Raw genomic sequence first — 21,233 nt, 5'->3', positions numbered from 1 at the left:
CAATTACCGATTAGATCAATTCCCAAATCAATTGTCTTGGTTCTTTTTTCCTTCCTTATAAAGTCTCTATTAAATGTATGTAATTTGCCTAACAATCGATAGAAGTTTAAGGGTCAAATAATGCATAAAATAAGCCCAAAAAAATAATTGGACCATTTTAGCTTAGCTTATCTAAAGCAGCTTATAAGTCAAAAAAAATAAGTTAACCTATCCTAACTTATTTTTTTTTAGCTTCTAAGCTGTTTCCAGCTTATAAGCTACTTATTTTAAGCCCATCCAAACGGGCTCTTAGAGTAGTCTGTAACTTCAAAAGTCATCACAAAAATATAAAAGTCATGCTTTGACTTTCATTTTTCCCAACATTAAAAACGTGAACGGATCAAATTTTATTTTGAAGTTTGTCAATACTAACAGTAAATTGAAGAAGACCAAATTTACTTTAAAGCTTGTCAATAAATATTTAAAAAAATGAAAACAAAAGAGACCCTACGTGTGCGCACATCCCACCCAATGCTCCTTTCACTCCCTTAGCCTCAAAGCAAAAGGCTAAGTAGGATTAAAAAGCATATATCTAACTAAAAAGGAAAACAAAAAAATATAAAAAAAATAAGAAAGCTTACAAAAGAAAATAGAAATGAAAAGAGAAAGTAAAGAAAGGAAAAGAAACGAGGAGAAAAGACGACAAAAGAATCAAAAGTCGGCGCAATTGTCTACGCCGACCAATCATCACGTTCCTTTCACACCTCCCAACCCCATCCTATACTCATACCGACTCCGTTTCAATTTACATTCACTATTTGACTTTGATATAAAATCTAGTTTTTTTTATAAAATTTGTAATCTAAAACAAATCTTAATACTTAAGGGTCGTTTGATGCATGGTAATTAATTTTTTATATCTTGTTAGGTAAAGAGTATAAATTTATTTTGGGATAAATTTATACCTCTTACCAAACAAGTATAAAATGAAGCATAATCCTAAAGGTGGTATATCCCACCTTATCCCACTAAAGTTGGGATAAATTAGTTCCGGAATTATAATCTCGGGACATTTTTGACAACCTACTAAACGACCACTTATGGTTACAAATTATTTTAATTATAGAAATATGGTACTCTTTCCAAGTCTCCGTCTCAATTTAAGTGTTTTATTTTTTTTTAGTTTGTCTCTAAAATTGTATTTCTTTCTCTAAAACTATATATATATATATCAAGTTTAAAACTAATACAAGATTCAAAAGATATTTTTTAATTTAGAACCACAAAATTTTAAAATATCTTTTTATTTCTTATACATAATGTCCAAACAAACATTTTTTTTTACAGGGTAAAAAGAAAAAAGAATAACATAAATTGGAATGGAGGCCGTCTATAAATACGGCAATAGTCCCTCCATTGCCTCGGGTTTCTTTTTTTTCTTTTCTAGTTCTTTTTTTATTTCCTTCGTTTTCTTCTTCCGTCAATTTTTATACATCGGAAGATTGCTTGATTCTTGATTTCTAGTTACGTTTTTTTGTCCACCTTTTTTCTTTCCCTTGTGTGCCTTATTACTTGGGCTTCGTTTTTAGTTTTTTTTTTTTTTTTTTTGGTTCTGTTTTAGGTTTAAATTTGAGAACATGGGTGTACTGGTTGCTGAGTCATCTGGGCAAACCCAAAATCAGAGTGGTGTAGTTGTTGATAATAATAATAATAATAGTAATTTTAAGGATAAGAAGAAAAATCGTCGATCTAGACGATCTAAACAAAATTCTTCTCCAACAGGTACGTGTTCAACAATATATCTATAGTTTGTTCTATGTCATTATTTATTGTTTCTTGATTTTACTAGTTTAACTTTATATCATTAGAAGGTCTTAAGACTTTAAGCATACCTGAATTAATTACAGTCCTCTATTTACCGGGCTTGTACCCAAATCAATTACCGAAAGGTAGCAGAGGTGGATCCAGGATTTAAAGTTTATTACTCTCTCTGTCTCAATTTATGTGATATAGTTTGACTAGGCACGGAGTTTAAGAAAGAAACTTGCGGTCTAGTAGTAGATATTTGTGTGGCTGTAAATTATTTCATTATTAAGGTAAAAGGTGAAGTTTTTAGTTAAATTATTTCTAAATATAGAGATGTATCATTTTTGGGATAGACTAAAAAGGAAAGTATATTACATAAATTTGGACAGAGGGATATGTGTTTAAATGTAATGGTAGGTCCACTTTGCTCAAGTGGGTGTTAATTGAAACCCCTTTGCTAGAAATTTATACTGTTTAGATAGGTGAAAAGAATGGTGTACATATACTATATATGTTGAATCTCCTTGATTTTTCTTGTCTGTTTGCTTTTCTATATTTTAACTCTTTTAGTGAGAATTCTAGCTCCACCACTGTTCCTGTACCGACCTCATGTTAATATACAATAATAACCTGACTGAGGTAACCGGATTAAGGAATGAGTAACGATATTCAATATGTATGTTTAAAAAGTAAAGAACCACTTAAACAAAACATATGAATGCATAAACATTATATTACAATTGTACTCAACGATTTGTCAGGTTTTGAAAATGATCAGTGATGGCATCATTAAGTACACTTTCAAATATTTCATTTTCTATAACGCAACTAAACAATCATTCAAAAATTCATCATCACTTCTGCTTTGCAAGTCATTTATAGTATGCTTATCGAAGAAAAATCTCTTTCCATCAGTGCAGTGGCATAACAATTTTTAGTGACCTAAGCCCTTCTTACCTCTTACTTTTTACATTTTCTTGTTTCAGAGTTGATTTTAGATTCTAAAGTGATACTTTTTGCAAGTTATTAACTCCCTCCTGTCACAATTAAGTGATTTTTAGGGGTTTCACCCACTTAAAAAGTCAATTAATAATATTAGTTAAGTGAATTATTTTACTAAAAGACCCTTTAATATATACATAGAAAAATGTAAAGAAGTTTTAAAAGACTTCTTAGAAATTTGTTCAACACTTATTAAACAAGGATAATTTTGATTAGGTAATACTTTTTTGTTTTCTTAAAAGACACTTATTTTTGTTTGCTTTTCATTTATTGCATTTTGTTAAAAACAAAAGAGAGAAGCAGAAAAATTATTTGTCGTCGCCTTGTCGGGATGGTGTTTTTTAAATAGAAGCGGAAGTAAAAGTTAAAAGATGCAATGTATGGAAGTGAAAGTTAAAAGATGCAATGTATGGAGGTAAAAGTTAAAGTGCAATGAATGGAAGTAAAAGTTAAAGTATGCAACAAATGGAAGCAAAACTTTAGTATATAAACAAATGAAAGTAAAGGTTCAAATATGCTGAACGGGAATCAATCCCTCCTCGCTTGCCACATAACCAATATACTATTTTAGTACTGGGTTCTCAGCTAAATATACTTAAGTATCTAGTATTTGCTTAACATAAATACAGGGTTTGGCAAAATGACTGGCTTCCCGTGAACCCATATCTTATGCTATAGATCCATCCCTGAAGGGAAGGAATTGTGTACAACCATTAGTGTGCGCGTGTGGATGCGTATGCATATGTATATTCATAGATCTATGCTTGCGTGAGGATGCGTTTAGACAATATACGAGCTTCACTCCTATCTATCAAAATAAAAAGAATTAGGGATAATTTCAGAGACACCCCTTTAGGTATGACTTTGTAACACTAACCTCTCCTATAATATGAGATATTCCACCTCACTTATTTTCATTTTCTTGTAACAAAACATATTTAAATGATAAATTTTCTATTATATTCCACAAATACCCTCTTTGGACAGGAGGACTATTAGTTATTAGGTTGAAGAATGTTCTTCAATTCATGTAGAATTCTGATATGGAACTAAAAGGATATTAATTGGTAGATTTAATAAGATACACTTCCCTACGTAATTTTGGAGTTCTATGTCTACTTAAACTAGAAAGGAACAACTTTCAGAACGCGGACATGCTTTGGGACTCTTTCTTCGCAATCTCCAGATTGTCTCTTCCGTTAATTTCATCTCATTATTTCCGCAAAAGCTTTTGATCTTTTATTGAAAGACATGTGAAATCGAAAGCTATGATTACAGGAAATATCAAAACAAGAAACCAAAGATTTAAAAAAAAAAATCAATTCTATCAGAAAGTTCATATCAAGTTGATCTTAAAATGTCCGGTTCACGATAAGACACCTTAATTATCGTAGCATTGTTTGTTGTAAACCAGGAAGATGATACTTACGATTTAACTATGGGAGCCGATAATTGATGGGAAAAATGTATTTCCAACTTAGAGGAAGAATTAATGGTGTCATGAATAGGTTTAGAGAGAGGAGACAAGAGGGGAACTCTATGAGAGGGTTAATGTCATAAACAGGTAGATTTGGAAGATTATAGAAAATTTACCATTTAAACATTTATAGTTAAAAAACTACCAAAATAAAGGAGGTGAGTGTAATATTTCAAATCACAGGGGAGGTGGTTTATCAAGGCAAACCTGGAGGAAGGTTTGTGATTAGAGTAGCTACTCTCTTCGGACCACATTAGTTTGCCAAAACTAGAGCTTGATGCAAGAGTTGAAATGCATTTATCTTCTTGTGTGTTCTTTTATGTTAATTGTGTTTCTACTTTCTGTTTCTTTTAAGTTATTGTACCTCCTCTTTGGCTTCTTCTATAATGGATATATATAACTAGTTTAACCAATTTTTAATTATAGTGTTTGCCTTTTAGTGTTGTGAGTCCTTTTCTTGAGTGGGGAAAACAGTTGAACTTTTTACGGATTGAGGTTTGGAACTGTCTGTAGTTTGTAATTTCCTCTCACTTATTTGAGCTTGTACTTGCAACAGCAAGTAGTTCGTTGACTGGCTATCTTGGAGAATCAAATTTCAAGGGAGGTGTTCCCATCTTGGATCATGGAGGATCTAAAGAGCTTTCATTGCCTAGAGCATCAAACATTGCTTTTACTTCGATGCCCACAATGCGTTTAAATGAACAGGCAGCAGAGACTGAAAGTCTTCCAGTGCAACTAACTTTTTCACCTGGTTTTGGTGGACAATTACATTCAGGTTCATGCCCAGACCCTATTGTTTATGGTGACCCGCCAATTACTTCTTACCCACAGAGGAAATATTTTTCTTCACATTGGCCAGCAGAAGCTGTTCATAGAGCACTAGAGGTCAGCCCCATAACGTGCCTGAAAACTTGTATATTGATAGATAAAGTAATTAAAAAAATGTGGTTGTTGAATGGGAGTTTGATGATACGGTTTTGTTGTACCGCAGAGGGGTCATGTCTTTAAAGCATCATTTCGCGTCAATGCCCACAATAGACTTGAGGTAATCTGTTGTAACAGATTCAATTATCTCTTTGCTGCTCCATTTTAGTTATGCGTCAATTTGATAATTCTTCTGATGCTTTCATGAGAAGCATATTTATATAACCGCTGCTTCTCAGGCCTATTGCAAAGTTGATGGTGTGCGAACGGATGTTCTTATTAGTGGAGCTGCAGCTCAAAACAGAGCCGTAAGTGTGGTGTATCTTTTGTCCTTGAATTAGTCATTATAGGTGTCAGTTTATTTGTTGGTTTCTGAGTGTGCCATCTGCAGGATTACCTTTTCTTTTCTACAATTTCTTGCAGGTTGAAGGAGACATTGTTGCTGTTGAAGTTGATCCTCCTTCTCTTTGGACCAGAATGAAAGGATATACAGTTGGTGTTGAGAATGCATCTTTGGTAGATGATGGTATGTTGGAATCTGACAATTTAGACTTTGTCAGAGAGAATTGCAAAGGGAAGAACAAGGTAGACACAGATTATGAGTTCAGTAGCTGCGGAAATTGTTCTAGCCCCTTAGAAAATGCTTTAGGTTATAGAAATAGGGGAGAAATTTCAGATCCTGAAGAGAAGGTACAAGCGGAGAATGATTATGTGAATAGACATAATTTGACTGCTCCGAAACCTTCCATAAATGATGCTATGCATGCGACTGAGAGATTGTCAGCCGCTGTGAATTCATTCCCATCTAAACGACCAACAGGTAGGGTTGTGGCTATCCTTGAGGGGTCGCCCCGTCGGGACACTATCGTCGGTTTTCTCAGTGTCAAAAAGTGGATGTGGAGTAGGGAGTGTAACAAAAAGGACTTGAAGAAGAATAATAAACATTTATCGACTGCCTTGAACTGTCAATATCTCTTGTTAACACCAAATGATCCTCGGTTACCGAAAATGATGGTGCCATTTAAGAGCCTGCCAGACTTCATTTTGAAAAGATTGGAAGCTGGTGATGTGGCAGTGGAATTGGAGCTAGTAGCCGCACGGATTGCAGATTGGGCAGAAGAGAACTATATTCCAGAAGCTGAAGTCACCAACATATTTGGACGAGGTGGAGAAGTGGAGCCACAGCTTGCTGCAACCTTATATGAAAATGCAATTGATTCTTCAGAATTCTGTCAAGAGACCCTATCATGTCTTCCAAGTATCCCATGGGAAATACCTAAAGAGGAGCTTCAGAGTAGAAGAGACATCAGAAATTCGTGTGTTTTTACTATTGACCCTGCTACTGCCACTGATTTTGATGATGCACTCTCTGTTGAAAGGTTGCCTGACGGTAATTTTAGAGTTGGGGTCCATATTGCTGACGTCTCATACTTTGTTCTACCAGACTCTGCTTTAGATGAAAATGCCCAGGCAAGGTCAACAAGCGTGTATTTGTTGCAAAGTAAATTGCCAATGTTACCCCCATTGCTCTCTGAGAATCTGGCTTCACTTAATCCTGGGGTGGACAGACTTGCTTTTTCTATTTTTTGGGACATCAATCAATCTGGGGAATTTATTCAGCGCTGGATTGGCCGCACTTCAATCCGATCTTGTTGCAAGCTCTCGTATGAGCATGCTCAGGATATTATTGATGGGTTGCTTGATGATCCAAGTTCTTATAAAGGAGAACATTCATTGCCAGTGGTACATGGCCTTTTTAAATGGTCTGATGTTGTTACATCTGTCAAGAACCTTTATGAAATCTCTAAAATCTTGAATAAAAAAAGGTTTGAAGATGGGGCTTTATCACTCGAAAGTCCCAAAATAGTTTTCTTATTTGATGAAGAAGGGATACCTTATGATTGTGTGCTCAGTGGAAGGAAGGAGTCGAACATGCTTGTCGAGGAGTTTATGCTTTTGGCTAACAGGACAGCTGCTGAAGTTATAACTAGAGCTTATCCTTCTAATGCACTATTACGAAGGCACCCTGAACCCAACCCGCGTAAGCTCAGAGAGTTTGAGTCCTTCTGCTCTAAACATGGTCTGAGATTGGACACTACTTCTTCTGGCCAGATTCATAATTCATTGGAGTGCATTAGACGAGAGCTCGCGGATGATTCTGTGTTATTAGAAATTCTTATGTCTTACGCCACAAGACCCATGCAAATTGCAGCTTACTTCTGCAGTGGAGATGTAGAAGATGAAAACGATAGGGGTCATTATGCCCTTGCTGTTCCTTTATACACGCACTTTACTTCTCCGCTTAGGCGCTATCCGGATATTCTGGTGCATCGGATGCTTGCTGCAGCTTTAGAAGCTGAAGAGGTGTATCTGAAGCTCGAGTATCCAGATGGGGGACGCCAAAGATGTTTGACCGATGTATACTTCGATAAAGATGCAATTGGATCACCTGAAGCTCAAGAAGCATTATCTGCCGCAGCATCAAAACATAAGGTTCCGTGTGCAGAAACTCTTGCTGGTATTGCTTCCCATTGCAATGAAAGAAAGTTGGCTTGCAGGCACGTGAAAGATGCTATGGAAAAATTCTACATGTGGGTACTTCTAAAAAGAAAGGAGGTACGTAAAGTATGTTTAAAGCATTCTACTCTTGTACAACACATGAAGGTTGAAGGCAGCAATTGGTGTTGTGGGATGAACTCTAATTAATATGCATGTTAAAGACAAATGTTGGTTTAGAAGAAATTGCTTTAGTTGGTGCCTGAAATGCTATCAAGTCTTAGCTGAATGTTTGTAAGTCACAAATCTTGAAGCTGAACCTCAGCCATTGACAAAAAAGTAGGTAATGGCTTGAACTTGGTAGTATTTTTATTGAGTATTTAGCAAACACAATAGGCCTGTTGTATTTTTAGTAAAGAACATGAAGTCTTTTGGAAGTACAGCAATGTAGGGTGTAAGAAAGACATTTTAGGGGGCTGAATTTACAGCCCAAAGAGCAACAGAACGCTAGAGAAACTTAAAAATTTGTCATGTCATTTAAGCTACTAAATTTGTTAGCATACGGTTTGTAAATCTCACATCTTGCAGCTGATTTCAGCCATTGAAAAATGAGTAGGTCTTGAAGAGAATTCAGCAAACACATAAGGTTTGTTATATTGTTTTCTTGATAAGTAAGGTAGTTTCATATATGAAGCCAGCATCAAGTGATTGCTTGTTATACTTTGAGTAAAGAACATGAACAAATTTAGAAGTTCAGCGAAGTAGGGTGTAAGAAAGACAGTTTGGGGGCTGGATTTACAGCCCGAAGAGCAAGAGAATGCTAGAGATCCGTGTACTTTTAGTTGTTCTACAAGTCTTTGTGTAGGAAATTCCAATAGCTTTACATGGGAAAGAGCTGAGGATATCTTCCTTGTACTGTATCAAAATTTCTAGGATCAAAGTAGTCCTAATAACTTTTGCGTCAATCACGTTTTGAATGAAAAGGGCCGAATGGCAGGATAATAATGGCATTTTTGTACTCTTAACCAAAAAAAAAAAAAAGGAAAAAAAAGAAGATATTTTGCACTGTTATTTGTGCTACAAGCTATGTTGCTCGGATACGGGTGTGGGCACCCAACACAGGTGCAGATCTAGAAGTCAAAAGATCTTTCTTGATCAATCCCTTTGCCCCTCATTCTTCAAGAATAAGGAAGATCCTTTCCGAGTTTGAATTTGTTCATTTGGAATCTGGGTTCTTCTACTTCATATTTATCTATAAAAAGTTGCAATAGCTACACATGGGGAAGATGTGAGGATTACAGAACCTGATTATTTGTATAACCTTTTCCCTTGTTCTTTATTAAAATTTTCCTCTCACCTCTGGTCACTTATCTGACTTCATCCTTGTACATTATCAAATCTGCAAGGACAAGAATAGTCCTTTGATTATTCGTGTGTTATCCTCCATGCAGATATTGTTCTCAGAAGCAAGAGTTATGGGTTTGGGACCACGATTCATGTCATTGTATATTCACAAGCTTGCTGTAAGTTTGTTACCTTGATTAGTTGATCTATTTAGTATTTACAATCCAGAAGTTTCCTTTGGGACCAGTTTTCTCCATCGGATTCCAGCAAGTTGTTCATGCCTTTTTCTCTAAATGTCTTTCTTTTTGTACTTGTTATGTATATCTGGCATGCCCTATCCTCTGAATGTCTTGTTTATATTGTTTTGTACATACTTTCAGACTGAACAGCGTGTCTACTATGATGAAGTTGAGGGACTTACTGTGGAGTGGCTTGAGGCTACTTCAACATTGGTACTTAGTCCGTCTGCTAACAAGCGCTTTAACAGGAGGAGCAGCCCCGGGAAGTGCAGGTCACTTGAAGAAGTAGCACTCATTCTTAGCCCATGTGAGCTGAACCCAGAACTCGATCTGTGTGGAACAAAGATCGAACCTGCTGTTTTCCCTGTGACTCTGCAACTCCTTTCAACAATCACTGTTGCTCTTCATGCTATAGGAGGAGGGTATGGGCCCCTTGATATTGGGGCGAGGCTGTTTATTACTTCATATTTCAAGTAACTTGGCCTTTATATGTGAATGTCACTGGTTGAAAGTGTGATATCTTGGAAGTACGCGCAACTCTGGTGTATAGATACCAAGGTAGTTTGTAGGTTGAGTAGAATGCAAATATTCTGACTAGATTGCCTGATGCGTTATATAGCAAGGGCTCAATGTCGGACTGACATCTAATAGGTGTAGATAAATGGGGTCTGTTTATATAGTGGCTGTTTTTAACCAAAGCTACCTTTAGGATATGGCCCTTTTTTTTCGTTGGCCGTCTCCGTCCTATATATGTTAGCTGACTCTGTTGCATCGACACTCTAATGTTCTGATGCCAATTTCTGTTTAATGTTTTTCCTTCAAGTTTCTGCGGGACTAGGACCCATTATTTTTGAAGTTGGGAGTCCTTGACAGTTCTACTTTTGTATGGTCGTTTGATTTCGGGCTGTAATTCGTTGCCTACATAAGTACTATACTTTTTCTTATATATTTTCAAACATTCTCCTTTGTACGCTATGCCAATATTTTTGTTTTCCTTTGTAATCTATGGAAAAGGTTATGCAAAGCGTCCATAGAGTATCTATACTAGCGTGCAATATTTATTTATCTTTTAGCTTATTCAGAAGGATCTCATAATTCATTTATCCATCATTGTCCATAGAGTATCTATACTAGTGGTAGGATGCAACTGTTAAAAAAAAAAAAACAGTTTTCCGGATTTAAAAAATTGTACCTTTGTCAATAAAAATCCAATCCTATTTTTTTTTTTTTTTTTTAAAAAAGGGGCTTACCACATGTTTAAAAAAATTAGTTGTTCCAGATTTTATAAAAATCTAATTTTTTCAGATTTGGGAAATCGACTAGTAATAAAATGTTATGTGTAGTTTTTTTTAATTTACTATTGATCGTCAAAGAGTATAAATGAGCCAAAAAGTTGAATTGAGGGGTATTTTTTAGTAAAATAGATGGATAAAAGGTATTTTTAGACCTTTTCTAATACTTTAAGGGCATTTTTGCCCTTTTTCATTAAATTTTTAACAGAATATTTGGGAGTTGAATAAAAGTGCACCACTTATACAAACATAATAGACGCTCTATATAATAGAACATGTATGGTTTTAGGTCCAAACTCAAAGATAATGTACTATTTTGTTCATTTTCTCCCCGATGCCACACCCGAATCTACTCTGAATGAGCTTAAATTTTAAGTATAAGTTTCAAATATCATAAAATAAACTCCGATCATAACAAACATAAGAGCTATAATTGGTGACTATGTCCAGCTATGTTAGAACCTTGAAATAGAAAATCGCTAGATGAAGGAAATAGAGTTTTTAATTGGCAGCAATAAAATTTTCGAAAAGAGAATGTTTTAATTAATACCGGTAGCTGCTCTTTTTCTGATCTACTTTCTTTTTCTGTACATTTAACAAGAAGAAAATTTGTATTAAATTAGTATTAATATTGTATGAAAGTCGTATACAATGTTGTTGTAGTTGTATTAAATTTAATCCGAATTTCGAAGTGAGATTCAAAAGTGTATTAAATTTGTATGAATATTGTATGAAAGTTGTATAAATGTTGTTATAGTTGTATTAAATTTCAAAAAATCTAACATGAACTTTATACAAAATTTTATACAATTATATACATATTTCATACCGTTTTCATACACGAAAAATGTGAGATTCTAAGCCTTGAGCGAGATATACATATTTCATACAGTTTTCATACACAATATTTTGAGCGAAATTTTTTGGCCTCGAGCGAAATATGCACATTTCATACAGTTTTCTCACACAAAATCTAGAGCGAAAAATTTCGTATATGTTTTGCAAGAAATCCATCGTTATGTTTTGTAAACTGACATGTATCGTCAAATATACCCTATTCTTATGTATATATACATCATTCTCCATGTAATTTTTCCTAATTTTATGCTGAAGGTGCACGGGTCATTCGCACAAATACCCTTATTCAGGGATGGTCTTTAATTTTTGGCCCTCAAATTGCTCGTCTTTAATTTTTTCCTTTGGCACTATAAGTGGCCGAAAATACCCCTTAGATTCTGGGTTCGAATCACAGCATAGTATAAAAAAATTTCGCAAGCCAGAAGTTAGTAGCAAATTAGGCCTAATCGAGTAGAAGTTACGGCTTAACTTCTGTAGAATCTCAATAGAGTAAAAAAGTTTTTCTTTTTACTGAGCGGGATTTCGAATTTTTTAAGTAAAGGACAAAAATTAAAGACGAGCAATTTGACGGCCACCAATTAAAGACCAGCGCCTTTGAAGCACAATCCGCGCAAAAAAATGAGGGTAATTCGCAGAATTGCCCTTCTTTTGGGGTGGTCTTTAAATTTTGCCCCTCATATTTGAATTCTTTAAGTTTTGCCCTTCGCCTAAACCCCATGGGTTCCAGGTTCGAACCCCCACACAGTCAAAATTTTAAAAAAAATTTGCAAGACAGAGTTTAAATTCGCTATGCCCCCACCGGCATACACTTGTGAAGGAATTACCAAAGTTATGCCGGACCCGACATACTTATGCCTTATGGGCAGACTTGGCATAAGTATGCCGGGTCCGGCATAACTTTGATAATTCCTTCACAAGTTTATGCCGGATCCGGCATAAAAGTTTGCCCATTAAAAGTATGCCCCCAACGACATAAACTTGTTAAGGAATTACCAAACTTATGCCGGTCCCGACATACTTATGTCTTATGGGCAGACTTGGCATAAGTATGCCGGGTCCGGCATAACTTTGGTAATTCCTTCACAAGTTTACGCCGGGTCCGACATCAAAGTTTTCCCATTAAAAGTATGCCCCCACCGGATGAGGGTACCTAGGAAGAATCTCATTGTCCTCCTTCCAATATTATTACAGAACTAAAAGGCTTCATGGTAAAAACTTTGTGCGTGGCCTCTTCCACTCATCGTCATGCAAATGCTGTCAACAATTATCATAGTGTTAATACTCATGAAAAAATAGGCTTAGATATAATGGAACAAAATCACGACAACTACTCTTTTCTAACACTACCCCATAATATATTAACAAGAGTAGTTATAATATATCCAATACAGGAAATGTAGCAAAGAAAGTCTTTAGGCCACATTGACACAAAAATCACTTGAATTTTAATAGAGCATTTTGATGTCACTAAAAATCTGTAAAAAGTTGACATGAGATCTCAAAGTTATGCCGGACCCGACATAAACTTATGAAGGAATTACCAAAGTTATGCCGGACCCGGCATATTTATGCCAAGTCTGCCCATAAGGCATGAGTATGCCGGGTCCGGCATAACTTTGGTAATTCCTTCATAAGTTTATGCCGGGTCCGGCATACACGCGACCCAAACCTTGCCTTGCAGTTTTTTTTTTTTAATTTATGCTTGAGCGGGAGTTCGAACTCAGAACCTCATGATTTCTGCGTGAACGCTCAGTGTTGCAATGCGAAGGGCAAAAATTAAAGACCAGCAATATGAGGGGCATAATTTAAAGACCACAAATATGAGGGGCAAAATTTAAAGACCACCCCAAAAGAAGGGCAATCCGCGCAAAAAAATGAAAAAATGAAGGTGCACACTCCTACATTGGGCTTTTATACGAGGGTATCCCAAGAGAGACCATAATTTCGTGGCATTTTTTTGTGCGGATTGTCCTTCAAATGCACTGGTCTTTAAGTTTTGTCCCTCAAATTGGTGCTCTTTAATTTTTGTGCTTCGCATACGATCATGAGCTTTGAGGTTCGAATCCTGACTCAGTGAAAAAAAAAAAAATCGCAAGGCAGAGTTTTGTAACAAAGTTAGGACTATTCGGGCCAAAGTTAAGCGTTACAACAAAATTTTAACTGAGTGAAAAAAAAAAAACTTTTTTCCTTAATGCAAACATCTAAATGTTAGAGTTTCAAATATCTGTCTTACAAATTCAAACTCTACCTTATAATTTTTTTTTTAATTTTTAACTGAATAAAGATTCAAACTGAAACCAAAGGGTTCAGAAAAATTAAAGACCACCCCCTCGTGCAAATTGGGCATTTGGTGGCCCGTATCTAACGTCTGGGGTGGCCTTGAAAGACAGAGAGAAGAGAAGAGAGAGAGATAGAAAGATGAGAGGAGTGGGAGGGCCATTGTTGTGCATCGGCGATCTGCTGAGTGACGTTGGTGAAACTGATGATCTAAACAACCTTCCTCTCAAAACACAAACACCTTCACCTGAGGACTACAATTCCAACCTCCAACCTTCCGATTTAAACAACCTCTTCCAGGTACTCTCTCTCTATCCTTAATTCATTCTTTATTATTATTATTATTATTATTATTATTATTATTATTATTATTATTATTATTGTTATAGATTGCATAGAGAGCCCAAACTGATTTGTACTAATATGATCTTTAAATTATGACCTCGTTAAAATAGCTGCTCCCTCATCCCAATTTATACGAGGGTTGACCTATTTGGAGAGTTAAACTAATTTTTTTCTTTGACTCAATTTCAAACTGGGATTCTTCTAGTATTTTAAAATAAAATTTACATATTTGAAAACTACGTAAGAAGGTACTATAAGTCCGCATATTCACAATGTATAAAAAGAGTTGGAGAAAATCGTAGTCAAAGAAAGAGTTATTTGACTCCCCAAATAGGTTAACCCTCATGTAAATTGGGACAGAGGGAGTATGTAAAAAAGTAACCTTTATGGCTGAATCAGGAGCAAAATCCTGCCAACTAGCCAGAAGACTTGCCTTAAAGCAATTTATAGTGGTGATCACCATAATATGCTGTGTAGAAATTCATCAATACAACATGTTATGGTGATCAACGGGATTCGTTTAGCATTTGTGACTAAAAGTCATGGCAAATCGTCAGGATTTATAGCCAAATCCTGGTGATCACCATAACATGTTGTGTAGAAATTCACCGACACAACATATTTTGGTGATAACTAGGATTTGGGCACATATCCTGACGGTTTGCCAGAAAATTTTCAATATTTTTGGCTGAAGTTCTGGCGATTCACCATAACTTGTTGTGTAGAAATTGCAACAACAAATTTTTGCTTCAAAATTGATCCAAATTGTTCAAAATCAACTCCAAATTTGATATCCAGCCTTGTAATGTCAGTCCCAATAATTTTCAATTGTTAGATTCAATTCAAACCTTCAAAAATCAATAAACCCACTTTGTCTTCTTCTACAAATAAGTTCAGTAAAACCCAACAATGGCGTTCTTCAAGTTTCTTCAACCAAAGACAATAAAAAATAATCAAAAGTAAGTAACATGTCTTCAATTTCTACTGCACATATGAAAGAAAATGTAGGATAATAATAAGAAGAAGCACCAAAAGGAAGAGGAGGAGAAATCCTGACAAATATATATGTATTGCACAACTTTTTAACGAGATCAAGAATTCCTAAGGACCCTGCATAAATTCCTGAAATACTAGGCTGGGAGAGCCTATTTAATACTAGACCTAAAGTTTAGTCGTATGACAACGACTAAACATTAATAATGACTTGTTGGTGTCGCATATGTTGATCCTTTTCTCTATTTTGTTTTGTTCACGATTAATGACAATTTGAAGGTCTACATAGCACATGACAATCATCTTAGGCGACCTTCTCTTTTTCATTCACGTGTGTACTACCTTCACGGGCCATTTGACTTTATTATTCTTAACCTTGTCCAATCTTGTATGATCGCACATCTATCATAACATCTGCATCTTTGTGACACTCATTACATCTGGATTTCTGGAGGATTGTTTGCTGTTCCACCTCTTTCGAGAGGGTGTGTGTGTGTGTGTGTGTTTCTTGTCTGGGAGGAGAAAGATTGTTGTGAAGGCGTGGACATATAAAAGTAAGGTTTTACTTGTGCCTCCTATAGTGATGAGAAGTTAATTCCATTTCATAATTTTAAAATGTCCTCCTTATGTGACTATCCTGGCAGAAATTTTAGGTAAATTTGCTGTTGCTGCTACAATTTTCGGGGCACAAATGTTTTCTTTGAACTGTATTTATCTCTGAAGTTAGTTAGTGGTTTGCAGTAGACAATACGAATTGATGCAACAAAAACTCTGACACTACTGTTTGGGGAATTTAAAGAGATCTTAAACTTCATGCACCATATTACGTAAGTGATAAAATTCTGATGCACGTGGAAGTAATGTGTTCAAAACCATTTGCTTTTATTACTGCTGCAATTATGTTGGCAATTTCTTCTCCTATGGTGATGAAGGCTGTGAGTTCTCCTGCAAGCGTTTGGTTCTTGATGATGAAAAGTAGGCTATGATGGGAGGATAAACAGAAAAGAACTGAAGGGGGAACCTTTTTGACACACATAACCCCGTAGGACCTCGCGAAAACCTACTTTGTGAATATTGCTAACAATTGATTTTGATCAGTTGAAGTCTTAATAGAAATGGTGAAACAGTGAACTATGTTTTATTTGCCTTTTTTCCTATTTCAGCCTGGCTCAGGATAGTTTGCACCTTTACTGGGGAAGTTTTAATTCATCCACAGTACACATTGACAGTTTTTTCTTTCGCAACGGAACTGTCTGCTTTATATGACCTTTGTTAACAGCACTTCTTGGTGTAGTGTAATGTCTAGGGAGTTCATTTTGCTCTCTGAATGCACTGGTAATACTCTTCCTTTGGATATTTAAGTAACTTAGCAAGTTAATATTTTGCTTGTTGTTTAGGAAAAGTATGAGCAGCTGAACAAGGCACTTGCTGGAACAGATCATTCATGGACGCATCTCACACTGGAGGTAATAGAAATTGATCTCATAGGAGAGGTTATAGAGGATACCTCAATAAGGCACTATTGAGACAGAATGTCATTTCTACTTTAGGTCTTCGAGATCTTAAATATTTCTATTCAACCTTATCTAGTGCTGGTAGTAATATTTACCAAATTGAATCCAGTAGCATTATAATTTGCAGCATTCACATCCTTTCATGTTTGAAACGGAGTATTGATTTCGTATTGTTTATAGACTATGCGTCTGTAATTACCAAAACAAGTCATGGGTGATTGTCCTCTATGCCATCACATCTTCATGATGTAATTTAGTCTTCATGCAGTAACTTGGAGAGATGACACATTTGTTGAATTTTTTCCTGAGTTCTTTACCAGTTTCAAAAAAAAAAAAAAAAAAAAAAAAGAAGAAGAAGAAGAAGAAGAAGTCATGGGTGATAAGCAGATGGAGTGTTGGTAACACAATTCCCTTTTTATAGCTGACACATTAGCTCATCCCCATTTTCTTAATGCCTCTAAAAAGACTATAAATCCGTTCTTATCCAAAAATTAAAAATAATAAAGAGAGCGAGGGAGAGACTCTATATCTATCTCGGTGTTTGTTTTCACTTTACTAATACATTCGTATTCTTTATTGCATTCTAGCTATGCACTGCTCTGGAGACTGCAAACAAGTTGGTTCACTCAACCAATTCTAATGTTGGCATGTTGAAAGATAAGGTTGAGGAGCTTCGGGAAGTCATTAATAGAAGAGACTCAACTATAGAAGCTGCAAAAGCCTTTGAAGTCTCTCCAAAACAACCTGAGAGCAGTTAGTGAGGATGTCTGATTATGATGATCAACCAGTTGAAGGTCAGAAGTCTTGTTTTGCACTGGACTTATCACTTCTAGCTTTTGCAAGGACATGCTTAGTTTGTTCTTGCTGTAATTATGCTTGAATTAGAGATATTGGTACTGGTAAAGGTTAAGCTGCATTTGCTGCACCTGCTTCCTGGTCGTTCCTTTGCCAAAGTTTAGGTTTAGAGATTCTCCTTTGTACTATTGTAACCCTTGCTCTGATAATATGTAGTATAGGTTTGTCTTATGCTGAAGCAGTGATAGATCTCATAGATTCCCTTTAAGATAGAAGGGATATTCTTCTGGCGCTTTGTAAGTATTTTTGACAGCTCCTTCTTGGTGCTACATTGGTAATACACTTACCATTTCTCAAAAAAGATGGATTTCCTTGTGTAAAGGTGGCAGTCTGTGCTTGCTTTTCCTTATCAATATACAAAGCTTCTTCCTGTCTTGTAAAGAGAGCTACTACAGTTAACAAAGCATGCGGAAGTGCTGATCTTTGGTTTCATGTACTGTATTAGAACCTTCATGAAGGTGTATATATATATATATATATATATATATATATATAGGCTAGTATGTTTTTTCTTGATATGCAAAAACCAGCACTAAAATAATGTTCTGAGAGTAGCCCCAACACTTAGTTTAAGTGACAAAGGTTGAGGGACTTATGACATAGGTCATAGGTTCGAACCCTGCGCCATGCGAACTATGGGTAATTAAGTGGATAAAGGTAGAGAGAAGAGCCCATTTGCTCCGAGTTTCGAAGGCTGCAGTTGGTCCTAAGGGTTGGCCACAGACAAATTTCTCGGTCATAAAATAAAAAAGTAAACTCTGAGTACAAAGCCGTTCCTGATCCTAAATCTATTCTTAATAATGTTAGGAAGTCAATCACCGAATCCACTTCGTGTTGAGTTTGCACCACATAGCTAATTGATGCAAAGACCTATACCTCAGGTTATGTACAGACTCAGCCTTCCCGTCAAAACATCTTACCATTCTTTCCTTCCTGAAAACCTGCAAAACAGTGGCAGCAGAAGGTTCCAGATCTTCTTTTCTTTGCTAAGAACCCATCCTATCCATTTATCAGAAGTTCCTTTACTGTCTGAATATAGCCCAATCTACTCTAAAAACATTCAGGGAAAACCCCCGTCACCATTTTGTTATGAGGCGGTGCAAAAGAAGATAATCAGTGTCCTCATTGTCCAATTCAACAGGAAGTGTCCGCTGCAGTGATGCCATTTCTTTGTAGTTTGTTCTGTGTCACACATGCATATGAGCAACTTCCCAGCTCAAACAAGCAACCATGGTTGGCGCTTTTGTTTTCTGTATCTTCTTCCGTGTCACTGATTGTTGGACTAGGAGGAGATTACACAAGCAATATTCTTTTGTGAAAATGCCATTCTTTCTAATCTAAAAAATGCCATTCTATTGCACATGAGCAAGGTTTACCCTCTGTGTGCACCCGAAGGGTAGCGGCTGCGGATTCCCTTTTCATCCAAAAATAAAATAAAATTGCCATTCTTTTTGCCAAGACAACAGCTCATTGCAGTTCTTCTAATCTTCTGAGGACTTCTGCCTACAATTCCAATTCCCAACAAACAGTTTCTTCTGATCATATTTCCCTGCCAGTGGAGTGTCATTTGCCGCAAAATAGAACAACACAGCAAATTGCTATATTAGGAGGCAGTTTCCTGACATGCACCAGCCGGAAGGATATTGTCCTTCCATTTCCAACCTTCAGATAAGTCTTTGAACAAAATTCTTCTCATAAGTTTCTGATGCATCTCTAAACACCAATTTCATATCAGTAGTACTTGGCCTGATTCACCCAATGTTCGGAGTTGCTTGTGGGATTACACTGGGTATGTTGTTGATGTTGCTGCTGTATCACCGCAGCCTTTTTGTAATTCATAGAAGGCTCTTATTAGGAGCTCTCAGATTTGTCCTTTTTACAGTGTGCGAGTTGTTTAATTGATTATCTCTCCCCTCTTTATTGCCTTCACACAGAAAATTCCTTATCACTTTGTCAAATCTTTGCTGCATTGATATAGCGAGGGAAAGATGGACATCATGTATGCGTGCACCTAGTACACAGTTGCCAAGTACTATTCTACCCCCACGGAATAAGAGCCTGTTTGGATGGGCTTATGCCTTTAAGCTGAAAACAACTTATAAGTCAAAAAAAATAAGTTGGGGTAGTCCAACTTATTTTTTTTGGCTTATAAGTTGTTTTCAGCTTATAAGCTGTTTTAGATAAGCTAAGTCAAATGGACTCAATTATTTTTTTGAGCTTATTTTAAGTACAAAATGACTTTAAGTTGGTCAGCCAAACACTCAAAAAAGCTAAAAACAACTTATAAGCCAACTTATAAGTCAATCCAAACGGACTCTAAGTATTGCTTGTTTAGGGTCTTCTTTCCGCTTTCTCAGTGCCCCGTTCGCCCCTCTTTAGATTGTAATTGGCACCTAAAAGCAATCCCAAGTAAGTAGTTAGGAGGGAGTCTACACTGCAATCAACACTTCAGTTTTTTGAAGTCCTCAGGGAGAGTTGACGGTGTATATGCAGTTTTTGGTCAAGATAGCGTGGAGGCTTTATTGATAGCTTTAAACAACGAAAGTATAGTCTTCAGATACCTTAATTGTTATTCATCTGCATCACATAAAATGAGGGTGTCATCTGCATACAAAATATGGGAAATTGTGATCTGATTCTGCCCACATTGAACCCACTAGTCCGCTCCTTCCTGCATGCAGCCTTAAGTATCGTTCAAGGCCTTCTATTGCTAGGATGAAGATAAACAGAGATAATCTTCTTGTTGTTAAGCCCCTTCTACATGGAAATAATCCTTCAGGTTGAAGGAGAATTTGATTGTGAATACGCAAAAGTGGATCTAATTGATCCATGTTTCCAAACAGATATTCCGGTTGAAATGCCATAAAGCCTTCTAAATTTCTTATTTCCATTAAGGACAGGGTTTCCTTGTCTTTTTCTCACATCCAAACACAAAATTGCGATTAATACTGCATCAATGATTTGTTTCCCTTAACGAAGGTGGTTCGCCTGATATCAGGTCTCCGTGACCAGCTTCAGCCTTTTAACTATCAACTTAGCAACTGCTTTGTAAAACCTTCCAACCACTCTTATAGGCTACAAAGCACCACTTTTCTTGGGAATCATTTCGATGTAAAAGGAACTTAAGCTTCTTTGGGCAAAAATTGTATCACTTATATAGTTTTGGGACAGAAGTACCTTTTGCAGAGATAAAAACTTGGAGATTTGGGAACAGCCTTTGCTCCCTAAACTGTAAGAGTGCAGAAGTATCTTGCCACCACTTTCTTCCTTGCCACCACCAAACAGTATTGCCCTCATTATTTTGGACATAAAAAGTGATCGTGCATTGCAGCAAAAATTGCATTTTCTTTTTCATAATTCCAATAGTCAGCTTGCAGAAATCAGTCATCCATTATAGATAATGCTAATATTTACTTTATAATACTCCTATGTGTTTGGTTAAGATTTTCTACGGATAAAATAAAAAATGAACTTTCATTGAGGTAAATTTAGTGAGATGTTCGTTTAGAGTATTCAGAACAAGTGCAGCACGTCTGTTATACAAAGTGCTTTCATTGTTCACTTGTAGAACGCATGAAGTAATTTGTTTAAAGCACTTCATAAAAGTAGCTTTTCCTTATTTTATTTAATGGATAATAACGCTATTAATCCCTCAGTTATTGGTAAATTTTGATGTTGGTCTAATGTTCCATAGTAGGATCATGGACGTACATTAGCCAGTTTATAGAGATATGAGAGAAAACTAATTCCTTCAGATTGCATTTTTCATTTTATTATGGATTTGATGATACAAACGGCAATGGAATAGTAAATAACAATAATTTCAAACCAA

The 21,233-nt window shown here is 36.1% G+C and overlaps 2 protein-coding genes across 3 annotated transcripts; both read left to right on the top strand.

Moving 5' to 3' along the window:
* Nucleotides 1-1,403: 1,403 nt before the first annotated feature.
* LOC132627027 (DIS3-like exonuclease 2) lies at nt 1,404-10,233 on the top strand. 2 transcript variants are annotated; one of them, XM_060342078.1, is made up of 7 exons: nt 1,404-1,761; nt 4,821-5,149; nt 5,256-5,309; nt 5,428-5,505; nt 5,612-7,804; nt 9,136-9,207; nt 9,409-10,233. In XM_060342078.1, exons 1-7 carry the CDS (start codon nt 1,617-1,619, stop codon nt 9,742-9,744), a joined length of 3,207 nt encoding a protein of 1,068 aa, XP_060198061.1. In that variant the 5' UTR covers nt 1,404-1,616; the 3' UTR covers nt 9,745-10,233. The 2 variants fall into 2 exon arrangements, with proteins under 2 accessions (XP_060198061.1, XP_060198062.1); XM_060342079.1 differs by having other exon boundaries at nt 1,405-1,761; nt 5,428-5,496.
* Nucleotides 10,234-13,736: 3,503 nt separating this feature from the next.
* LOC132627026 (uncharacterized) lies at nt 13,737-17,776 on the top strand. Its single transcript, XM_060342077.1, has 3 exons — nt 13,737-13,994; nt 16,430-16,498; nt 17,134-17,776. The coding sequence occupies exons 1-3, from the start codon at nt 13,836-13,838 to the stop codon at nt 17,302-17,304; spliced, it is 399 nt and encodes a 132-aa protein (XP_060198060.1). The 5' UTR covers nt 13,737-13,835; the 3' UTR covers nt 17,305-17,776.
* Nucleotides 17,777-21,233: the final 3,457 nt, after the last annotated feature.

This window comes from Lycium barbarum, chromosome 2 (genome assembly GCF_019175385.1).
Source record: "Lycium barbarum isolate Lr01 chromosome 2, ASM1917538v2, whole genome shotgun sequence".
NCBI classification, from domain to species: domain Eukaryota; kingdom Viridiplantae; phylum Streptophyta; class Magnoliopsida; order Solanales; family Solanaceae; genus Lycium; species Lycium barbarum.
This window is presented reverse-complemented; position numbering and strand designations above follow the sequence as displayed.